The sequence below is a fragment of the Calliphora vicina genome, chromosome 4 (genome assembly GCF_958450345.1).
Source record: "Calliphora vicina chromosome 4, idCalVici1.1, whole genome shotgun sequence".
In the NCBI taxonomy this organism is placed as follows: Eukaryota; Metazoa; Arthropoda; class Insecta; order Diptera; family Calliphoridae; genus Calliphora; species Calliphora vicina.
Window position 1 is genome coordinate 63,580,974 of NC_088783.1, and position 12,325 is coordinate 63,593,298.

Below are 12,325 nucleotides of genomic sequence, written 5' to 3' on the forward strand. Positions count from 1 at the left end.
TATAATTAAATTTGTTTATTTTTTTTTGGTTATATTTTCAGGTGTTCGCATGTTGGATGGCAAAGTTAATGATGTTGTTGAAGCTCAAGCTTTAAGTTTAAATCCCTCACATATTGACATTTACAGTGCTTCTTGGGGTCCTGAGGATGATGGCTCCACGGTTGATGGTCCTGGACCTTTGGCCAGACGTGCTTTTATTTATGGCGTTACCAGTGGCCGTCAAGGCAAAGGTTCCATTTTTGTTTGGGCTTCCGGTAATGGTGGTCGTTATACAGATTCTTGCAATTGTGATGGTTATACCAACTCCATTTTCACCTTGTCCATCTCGTCGGCCACACAAGGAGGGTGAGTAAAATCGAATGATAAATATAAGTAAAATAAAATGAGGTAGTATTAAATGTAGAATCTACAGAGGGAGTAATTTCTTGAATATCTACATTGTAGATATTCAAGAAATTACTCCATCTTTCTGTTTTAGACACTCTCTCATCTCAAATAACAAAATTTCATATTAACTACAATATAATGTTGCCTACCTTTAGGCGTTTTTTAAGTTAACTATTTTAACATAATTTATTTAGAGTAAAGCTACAATTTTCTAGCTATTGGATTTAATTTTTTTGTAGTTTATTTAGCATTTCCTTTCATTTTAATTTTCATTAATAATTCCACTTAATTTATGGCCTTAATACAAAAGATGTGTAATGAGCCAACCAAAACATAACAAAAAAAAAATAAATTTACATGCGTTATACAAAAATTACTACAACAAAATTATGCAAATTATAAAATATCAACTTTGCATAATGTTTAATTAAGAACACACATACATACACCAGACATTGGACAAATAAGCTTGCATACATTTACATTTAATAAGAGCAACAATATTTATTTTAAACTTTTTTTTTAATTAGTTATTAACAACCGCATAAACATCAATTTTATAGAAATTGTTTTTAAAAAAGAAAGAAAAAAAAAATATTAACCAATAAACAATTTTTATTTAATGGCTTATATATACAAATTTATTTTAATTTTAATTTCATTTCAACTCATAATCAACAGAAAATGTTGGGTTTTCACTCTCTTCCTCTCTCCTGTATTTAATGTGTCATTAACATGCAACACCATGTATAGAAATGTGAATATAAATAAAAGTAATTGAAAATATATTTTTTTTATTTAAAAATAAATTTCTATTCTATCATGGTATTTGTTCATCCTACAACGCCAAAGCTGTGGACCCTCTCGAATTTCAAAGCAGATTCTATATACCGAAATTATGCGCACTTATTCGGCCACATGTTTCTCATTGGATCAGTATTTTTGGCATCTGTTCTGTAATATAATATGAGCTTTGTGAAATTGAAACTTATCCCTTTGCATGACCCATTTCACTAATTGCAACCAGATCCCAACCACTTCTTTGTTAAACTATATATTAATCTCCCACAACATTATAATAAATATGAATTTCAAATATTGCTGTCATATTCAAATTGAAAAATAAGTATTCCGCAGCATTACTACGAAGGCGAATATCAATTAATTACTGTTATATCAAAGCCTTAAAATCGTATCTTATGCGCAAAAACAACTAAGCCTCATTGAAGATAATTGTGCCTTAAAAAGTATTTGTTCGATTAGGTGCCCCGATTGACTACACGTACACAACCCGAATGTAAACAATAGAGAGTAATAGAGAGTAAAAATACAAATATTTCAATCAGCTGCTTGATGTTGTTGCGGATATTTTATTTTTTACCCATACAGGTACACAAACTACAATTTCTCTTTTTGCGCTTCGCTGGACTAGACGATGGTGTGCTCGTCTGAGGGTTACGGGTTCGATTCCCGCCAGAGACTCTGGGTGTATCTGTAGACAAGCAAAACGCTTCGAAGTTTGTTAAAAAAACAATAGTTCAACAATTTTTTTTATTGTAATGACAACAGTGTAACTTTTCCAAAGACTACTGATTCTAATTCAGATTTAGTCTGAATAAATTAAAAAAACTAATCATTTGTCACTGTCGTCTAACACAGTGGAAAAAAGGAAATATAGAAGGAGAAAGAACTGAGCCATTCTGTACCCCTTTATTTGAACTATACCCCTCCTTAATTCTTTCAGAAATCAGAAAAAGTTATTGTCAACACTACATTTACCATATCGAACGATTTGGTATTCTTCATATAGATCATATTTCCAAATTTACGATAATGTTATTCGCCAAGTTCACTCATATCATGTATTAAGATATATTTCTATTCTTGAATATCAATATAAGTACTTATGATAGCTAGTTATGACCTTCTCAAATCTTTCAGGCAACATATGAATTCCGAGACAAAAAAAAATTGCTCATCTTTTGATGACAAGTATCGGATACACTGTTCCAAAGTGAAGCATATCCCAGAGAGAGTGTTCTGCATCGATCGATACAATTAGTATTCGGACGGAGCACTGTCTGGACTATAAAGCGTTTTTCGATTAATGCTCACTTCAAATGAATCAGTTGCATTCGGATTTCAGGAGGTCATAATAGATAGAACTCTTTTGCTCCCACCAAATACAGAGAATTAACTTAGCGCCATGGATATCTGGTTTTGGTGTCGATTCGGCTGATTGGCCGTGCTTCACATACAATCTCTTACGCTTCGGGCTATCGTAATGGATGCATTTTTCGCAAGTTATGATTCGGTTCAAAAATTATTTTCTTTTATAGCGTTCAAGCATCATTTTGGACATGCAAAATCGTCTTTCAAGGTTTCTCGGCTTAAGATCGTAGGGTACCCAATTTCCCAGCTTTTGGATGAATCCTGTTACTCTCAAACGTTTTGAAATTGCTGCTTAAGTAGCTTCCAATGATTTAACAAACTTGTTGACCGGCCTGGGCTATCATTGTCTTTCGTATAGAGTGTCAAAAAACCGGCTTCCGATTTAACCGAAAAAGGTAAATGGTTTTTTGTGTTTTTTGTCTTCAAAAAAACCGGTTAACCGGTTTATATTAAATTTTTCTTTAAAGCCTAGTACTCTGTTCATATTTGCGAAAAATTATGGTTTTTTCTTGCGAAAAATTTTACATGCTGTTTGACAGCTAATTTCGTTAATAGGAAATGTCTTAAGAATTGTGTACTAAATCTTCGGAAATTTATCATTTTTGAATTTTTAAGGCTCCATTTTTATGCAAATATTTTATATCTTTTACAAAATATTGTCAAATGCTATAGTTTTCTATAAAATAAATCAATATTTTTAAAAAATGATATTAAAGTTTTTCATAAATACGTTTGAATGAGCTTTAATAAATATGTTTCATTAAAACCGGTTAACCGTCTTACAAAAACCGGTTTGTCAAAAAACCAAAAAGTTAAAAAAACCGAAACCGGTGGAGTTTACAAATATGAAAAACCCGGGTGACCGGTTTTCGGTTTTGGATACCCCACTTCAATCGCAGTGCTTTAGCTGCACGATTTTCAAATTAAAGAAGTTTAACAAAATTTCCCTAATATGACGATTCACTGGTACACAGTTTGATATTTTCGAAGCTAAGAAAGCATTGTTGTATATAATGTTCAATTACTATGTGAGAATTATCTCACATAGTTATACCCTTCAATTATCTTTAAATGTATTGTAGATATTACAATTCATTGAAATTTTGCACGCGTTATTCCTGTGGTCAAATGACAAGATCTGTATAATTTCTACCAGTATGCATTCAAATTATTCGTGGAGTTTGGCTCTAGTGTACATTAATGCCTATGGAAAATCTCTTAAATACTCATAAATCTCTTCTAAATATCCTTATCAGATTGAAATTCAACACAAGTAGTCAGGGACCGTATCAATTATGGCATTTATAATAAAAATCACAACATAATTGTTATTTTCAGAATAAAAATTAAATGGTCCATGTATGTAATGTCATCACGTGAGAACGGCTGGAGCGATTTGGCTGTTTTTTTTTTATTCGCTTCGAAATATTCAGAAGATAGTTTGCAAAGAAAAAAATTCAAAATTAAAACTCGGAAATTCTTTTTTTTGTGAGTACAGTCAACTATAATAAAAAAGCTCCCTAAAGTATGCAGAACAAATTTAGATATTTTATTTGCAAATAAACACGAACAGGCTGGAGAAACTTGTAGAACTAACATTAGTAAATGCTATCGGGCGAAGCCGGGGCGATCAACTAGTTTATAATAAAAATCACAACATAATTGTTATTTTCAGATTTTTATTTTTTTTTTTAAGAAATATTTGTCAGACTTTGAATTTTATTTTTTGTCAGAAATATTTGTCAAACTTTTATTTATTTTTTTTTTTTGTCAGACATATTTGTTAGACTATGATTTTTATTATTTTGGCAGATATAAGAATTAATTTTTGAGTTTTATTTACATACAGTCCCGAACTTAAGTATTGGCACAGGATGCTCATTGTACTTTAAGGACGATTTAAAGGCCGTATAGTAGAGATTTTTAATAAAAAATATATTTATCAGATAGATTGATGAATTTCCTACAAAATATAACCAACTTCATTTCAACAATTTAATACCATTATTTATTAATAACAAAACAACATAAAAAGTACTGCATTTCAATGAACAAAATTATTGGCACACTTCATTAAAAGCTAAAAAACATTTGATTTTGGAAGCAATATTGCATAATTTAATATTTAGTTGCAAGTGACTTTCATTTTATAACTGCCTCGAGTAGTTTAGGCATGAATCCTCCATGAAAACTTGTTTGTGATATCTGACCCAATACTTTGCCATTCTTCAACTAATGCCTTTTTCACTCGCTTATCTAGCTGTTCCCACAGATGCTCTATTGGATTGTGATCCGGAGATTGTGGAGGGTGTGGTAGGACATGCGAAATATTGTATGAAAGTCACATACGTCCAGTATAGGCCGAATGTTTGGGATCATTGTCATGTTGAAAAGTGAAAGAAAATGGTAAATTTAACTTTTCTGCATTTTTCCTGAGGTGTATCCATATATTTCACTTTGTCCATTATTTCGTCAATGAACACCAGCTCTCCAACCCCTGAAACGGACATACAACCCCACACAATTACCTCTCCAGCACCATGTGTTACTATTGAAGCAATATTTTGTTTTTCCAGCTCTTTATTGGTTTTTTTCTATACCGTTTGACGGCCATCAGAGCGAAAAATATTAAATTTGTTTGCATCAGAGAATAGCACTTGGTGCTAAAAATCATGTGGCTTACGTAAATTCCTAAACGGCATATTCTAAACGCTTCTTTTGGTTCACAGATGTAATAAATGGTTTAAGCCTAGCAATACGACAACTTTAGTTTGTCTTCTGGAGCACTCTTCTGGCTATTGCTGCGTGATCTTCTTTCCCAAACTCTTCCTTAATCTCTGCAACAACCTGTGTTGAAGATATTTTTGGACATAACTTGACCTTTTTGAATCTAGGACGACCTGTATGTTTAGCACTTTCAAGTGTTAATGTTGCCTTAAAAGGTTGCACGATACTCCAAATTGTAAAACGGCTTCTTTCCATAATCTCTACAATCTCAGCATATGATTTTCCTTGATTGTGCAAGTGAAGGATGATTTTGCGCTCAGATTCTGTTGTTTCCTTTTTTTGTTAGCCATTTTCAGCAAAATTGATAATTATTGTGCTCATTTTTTACAAATTGACATTAACAGTTTTAGAAACGAAAACTGTTAAATAAAAGAAGATAAAATCGCATTTTCAAAGAAAAAAAAAGTGGATAGATCGACAAAATTTTAAGAATCTGGTTAAGTGTGCCAATAGTTTTGTTTTATGGAATTGTGGAATTTTTCGTCTTTTTATTATTTTTAAATAATATTGCAATAATATTGTTGAAATGAAGTTGGTGGTATTTTGTAGGAAATTCATCAATCTATCTGATAAATATATATTTTTATTAAAAATGTCAACAATATGGCTTTAAATCGACCTTAAAGTACAATGAGCATCCTGTGCCAATACTTAAGTTCGGCACTGTATGTATATGTATGTAAATATATGTAAATAATATAAAAATAAAACTCAAAAATAAATTTTTATATCTGCCAAAATAATAAAAATTATAGTCTAGCAAATATGTCTGTCAAAAAAATAACAATTATTTCTGTCAAAAACAATAAAAATCAAAGTCTGAAAAATATTCGTGACAAAAAAATATAAAATCAAAGTTTGACAAATATTTCTGACAAAAAAAAAATAAAAATCAGGAATTTAAAAAGCTTGTTAATTTATGAAAATATAGTTGAAGACGATCCAAATGGTATGCTTGACATGACTCTCCAATATTTTCTTGTGATGGCTTTTTTCCTTTGAAATTTCAAAAATAATTATTATTTTCGGTCCCTGCAAGTAGTCTTCGTATACATAATCTTCCCACCAAATTTAATAAAGATCAGCCCATAACTTCTCATAGCTCCCATATAAAGTCCACTTCCCTTATATTGGTGGTGGGTGTATGAGATACGACATAGCCGAATATAACACTCTTACTGGTTATGAATGAAATAATATTTAATACATTTACCATACAGTTAATGAAAACAACAACAATAGCAATAGCAACATAATACATAATGGCCATAAACACCAACAAACCCTAATTGGCAATTATAAGCATTTTAATTTGCTATAAACCAATAAATACGTATTTAACATTAAAATGCAAAAAAAAAAGAAATCACCACAAAAATAATATAAAATATAAAAATACAAATATTTTTAAAATCAGTAATTAATACGTGAAAACACACACATGTGCTTATTAATAAAAATGCAAACAAAATGGTACTATAACTCAACAAATTAGGGAGGTACCAAGTGGTGGGGTTTTAAGAAAATTCCGCTTAAAAAAATATACATTGCTATCGTGATCCCAGGAACTTTTTATTCATAATAATTGATTTTGTTCGTAACAGCTGTTTATTGATTACAAAATTCCATTTAAAAATTTCACAACATGGGGAATTTTTTCACGATAAACGAAAAATGGGAGAAGGGAACATATTTCATGTGAAATATTAATTCGCGATAGGGGTGATAAATTTTCATTATTTCAACAACAATTGCAATGACTGGTGGTTGAATTTCACTGTAGATTGTTTTTTTGTTGATATTAAAAAATAGCAAATTACGATAAGATTTTATTAAAACGATTATAAATTTAATGACAATTAAAATGATAAATCTACCATTAATTAATAATTCATTTATCTACAATATAAATACAGCATTATTAACAAAAAAACATTAATTAATTAATATGTTTATTATCATTTCATGTTGCAGCTTTAAACCCTGGTATTTGGAAGAATGCTCCTCTACCCTGGCTACCACCTACAGTTCTGGCACTCCTGGTCATGACAAGAGCGTAGCAACTGTTGATATGGATGGCCGTTTGAGACCCGATCATATTTGCACAGCCGAACATACTGGCACCTCAGCTTCGGCTCCTTTGGCCGCTGGTATTTGTGCTTTGGCTTTGGAGGCAAATCCCAATCTAACCTGGCGTGATATGCAATATTTGGTGGTCTATACCTCCAGACCTTCACCATTGGAAAAGGAATCCGGTTGGATGTTGAATGGTGTGAAACGTAAATACAGTCACAAGTTTGGTTATGGTTTAATGGATGCCGGTGCCATGGTATCGTTGGCCGAACAATGGTCCACTGTGCCACCCCAGCATATTTGCAAATCGCGTGAAAATAATGAAGATCGTAAGATAGAGGGTAGCTATGGCTACACTTTGGCTACTCATATGGATGTTAATGGTTGTGCTGGCACTATTAATGAGGTGCGCTATTTGGAGCATGTTCAGTGCAGAATCACCTTGAGATTCTTCCCTCGTGGTAACTTACGCATACTGTTAACCTCTCCCATGGGCACTACCAGCACCTTGTTGTTTGAGAGACCCAGAGATATTGCTAAATCCAACTTTGATGACTGGCCTTTCTTGAGTGTCCACTTCTGGGGCGAAAAAGCTGAAGGCAGATGGACTCTACAGATTATAAATGGTGGCCGCAGACGTGTTAATCAACCTGGTATTTTATCGAAATGGCAATTGATCTTCTATGGCACCGCCGTCCAACCCATGCGTTTGAAAAGTGATTTAGTTTCACAGCCTGTTTACACCTATCCCACTGAATCGGATTTGGGTCAGCCTTTGAATGCCGATCAGTTTAGCAGTTTTTTGAATTTCCAAAATCTTTATACCGGAGCCGGCTCTAATCCAGAGCAGGCAGTTACCACCGTAGATGGTCATAATATTCCCACACCTCAAAGACAAAATGTCATGGCCGATTCGAATAATAAGTTGGTATTGCATGACTGTGATCCCGAATGTGACTCGCAGGGTTGTTATGGCCGTGGACCCACGCAGTGTGTGGCCTGTAAACATTATCGTTTGGATAAGTAAGTAGAAGATTTTCCTCTTATATTCTAAATTCTCCTAAAAGAATTGTATGTATTTTAGCACCAAAAAATGCACCGTAATATGCAAAAAAAAATCACTAAAAAAATTTAATTTCCAAAAATCTTTAAAAATCGAAAAATTTACATTTTAAAAATATGTTTTAAAGTTTCCTGTAGCACGTTAAATTACCTTTAATTTGGGGTATGACTCCTCCTGGAATCTTTTCGGGTCACAACAAAAAAATTCCGTTAAAATATCAATATGTGACTTTTCGAAAAATCTTTAAAAATCGAAAAATTTAGATTTTTAAAATAAATTTTAAAGATAGCTGGTTCAACTACCTTAAATTAGGGTATGACTTGTCCTGGAATCTTTTCTGCTTGGGTCACAACTTAAAAAAATCAGTGAAAATGTCAGTATGTGACTTTTCGAAAAATCATTAAAAATCTAAAAATTTGGATTTTCAAAATAAGTTTTAAAGATTCCGATAGCAGGTTCAATTATCTTTAATTTAAGTCTTGTTCCGGAATCTTTTCTGCTTGGGTCACAACATAAAAAATTCAGTGAAAATGTCAATATATGAATTTTCGAAAAATCATTAAAAATAGAAACAATTAGATTTTCAAAATATATTTTAAAGATTCCAATAGCAGATTCAATTACCTTTAATTTGATGTATGTCCCGTTCCGAAATCTTTTCTAGTAGGGTCACAACAAAAAAAAATCCGTAAAAATATCAATATGTGATTTTTCGAAAAATCTTTAAAAATCGAAAAATTTACATTTTCAAAATAAGTTTTAAAGATTCCCATAGCAGGTTCAAGTACCTTTAATTTGAGGTGCAATCAGTCCCGGAATCTTTTCCTGCAAGTTCACAAATTAAAAAATCAGTGAAAATATCAAAAAATTACTTTTCGAAAAATCATTAAAAATCGAAAAATTTTGATTTTCAAAATAAGTTTTAAAGATTCCAATAGCACGTTCAATTACCTTTAATTTGGGGTATAAGCCGTTCTGTAATCTTTTCTGGTAGAGTTACAACAAAAGAATGCGGTAAAAATATCAATATGTGACTTTTCAAAAAATCTTTAAAAATCGAAAACTTTAGATTTTGAAAATAAATTTTGAAGACTCCAATAGCAGGTTCAATTACATTTAAATTGAGGTATATGCCGTCCCGAAATCTTCTGGTTGGATCACAACTTAAAAAATTCAGTGAAAATGTCAATATGTGAATTTTCAAAAAATCTTTAAAAATCGAAAAATTTTGATTTTCAAAATAAGTTTTAAATATTCCGATAGCAGGTTCAATAACCATTAATTTTGGGTATGACCCGTCCTGAAATCCTTTGTGGTAGAGTCACAACAAACAAATTCGGTAAAAATATCAATATATGACTTTTCGAAAAAACGTTAAAAATCGAACAATTTACATTTTGAAAATAAGTTTTAACGATTCCGGTTGTCGTTCAATTACCTTTAATTTGAGATATGTCCTGTCCCGAAATCTTTTCTGGTAGGGCCACAACCTAAACAATTCAGTAAAAATTTTAATATGTGACTTTTCGAAAAATCATTAAAAATTGAAGATTTTACATTTTCAAAATAAGTTTTAAATATTCCAATAGCACGTTACACTACTCTCAATTTGGGGTATAACCCGTCCCGAAATCTTTCCTGGTGGTGTCAAAACAAACAAATTCGTTAAAAATATCAATATGTGACTTTTCAAAAAATCTTTAAAAATCGAAAACTTTAGATTTTGAAAATAGATTTTTAAGATTCCGGTAGCACGTTTAACTACCTTTAATTTGCGGTATAACACGTCCTGCAATCTTTTCTGGTAGGGCCACAACTTAAAACAATCACCAAAAAATTCAATATATGACTTTTCGAAAAATCTTTAAAAATCGAAAAATTTACATCTCGAAAATAAGTTTTATAGATTCCGGTACCTCATTCAATTAGCTTTAATTTGAGATGTGTCCCGTTTCGAAATATTTTCAGATAGGACCACAACTTAAAAATTCAATAAAAATTTCAATATCTGACTTTTCAATTCTTAAAAAAACGAAATATTTAGATTTTTAAAATATATTTTAAAGATGTCTATAGCAGGTTTAAGTACTTTTAATTTGAGGTGAAACGCGTCCCGAAATCTTTTCTGTAACTTAAAAAATTCAATGAAAATATCAATATGTGACTTTTAGAAAAATCGAAAACTTTAGTTTTAAAGATTTCGGTAGCACGTTTAATAACCTTTAACTTGAGGTATGTCCCTGATAGGGACACAACCAAAACAATTCAGTAAAAATTTCAGTAAGAATTTGCATTTTCAAAGTAATTTTTTACCATAAATTTGAGATCTATCTTGTAGCGGAATCTTTTCTTGTAGGGTCACAACTTAAAAATTTAGTAAAATTTTCATTATATGCCCAAAAGTTTTAGTAGTGGCAATGCATTCCTTTCACAGAGTATTTTTCACTGATAATTTTACAAACTCCAATTATTTGGTTCTTTGTAAAACAGCAGTTTACTTATTTTATATATCGCAAGTATTCTAGTATAGACTCTTGCCAGTTTAGTGTTCCTAAGTAATCTAGTGGAAGCTGCACATGATTCAATTATTTTTACGTTTTATTTTTTTATTCTTCAATCCGGAGTTTAATCTTTTCCTCCTAGGACATGCCCCACATAAAATAACTTGTTAAATAGCTAATTCTGTAATAACTGGTTTTGCTAAATGATAGGTAACTTATCTAGTTCGGAGACTGTTATCAGAACTGCTACATGGGCATAATTTTAAAGCGTAATTTGTATTAAATCTAACTTGTTTAATGTACCAAATAATTAATTGTGGTTTCTGTTTTAGGTTAACACTAGTTGGGTACTACATTTTGGTAGTTTAATAATAAACGCAATTTATTTCTATCATTATTAATTACAAATTAAATTTCCTTCTTCCAGCACCTGTGTCAGCCGTTGCCCACCCAGATCCTTCCCCAATCAAGGCGGTGTCTGCTGGCCCTGCCATGAATCCTGTGAAACCTGTGCTGGTGCGGGACAAGATAGTTGTTTAACTTGTGCTCCAGCTCACTTGCATGTTACCGATTTGGCTGTGTGTCTGCAAGTCTGCCCAGAAGGATATTATGAAAGTAAGTGAAGAAATCTGTAAAAAATAATAATAAAAAAAACAGCTCATAAATCTTAAATATTTGATAAATTTACTTAATATATTTTCTGTTATACACATTTATTTTTTAGATTATGATAATAAAACTTGTGTGCCATGTGAAGCTAATTGTGGCTCATGTCAAGATCGTCCCGATTATTGTACATCATGTGAACATCATTTAGTTATGCATGAGCATAAATGTTTCTCCTCATGTCCTTTGCATACCTACGAAACGGAAGAGTACAAGTAAGTTTTAGTTCAGTTTAAATATTTATTATTTTATTAAAAAAAACAACTAAATCTTCAGGAGTTAGGGCAAAAAGTTTTTGCTTAACAAAATGTTGTGATATATTTTGTTAATGTAGGAGTTTTGTAAGATATTATGTATGTATGTAGATTTCTTGAATTTATAAAATGTATCTCTAGTTTATGGTAGTAAATGTTAAACAATTTATTAAAGCTCACTATTATTCATGTTAAATACAGTGCACAGTGAGGCAGAATCAAAATTATTTGGAAATATGGCACTTTAAAACTCCGTTCTTCAACAATACTAAAAAATGTTTATAAATTTTCTTAATATTTTACTCCACAAGTCAATTGTTCTGACTTATTGTCATTAAAGTATGAAAAAGTGCAATATTTTTGAAGGACGGAGATTTATAGTGGCATATTTTTGAATCTAATTGAGATATTGACTTAAAATT

The 12,325-nt window shown here is 31.3% G+C and overlaps 1 protein-coding gene across 2 annotated transcripts in view; it reads left to right on the forward strand.

The window, feature by feature from the left end:
• Fur2 (furin-like protease 2) overlaps window positions 1-12,325 on the forward strand; it is a 496,857-nt gene that overhangs the window by 435,982 nt on the left and 48,550 nt on the right. For both annotated transcript variants that reach the window (XM_065510151.1, XM_065510152.1), the window contains exons 8-11: window positions 42-345; window positions 7,321-8,442; window positions 11,411-11,598; window positions 11,708-11,864. In XM_065510151.1, the coding sequence (XP_065366223.1) occupies window positions 42-345; window positions 7,321-8,442; window positions 11,411-11,598; window positions 11,708-11,864 (1,771 nt within the window). The remainder of the gene's footprint in view (window positions 1-41; window positions 346-7,320; window positions 8,443-11,410; window positions 11,599-11,707; window positions 11,865-12,325) is intronic.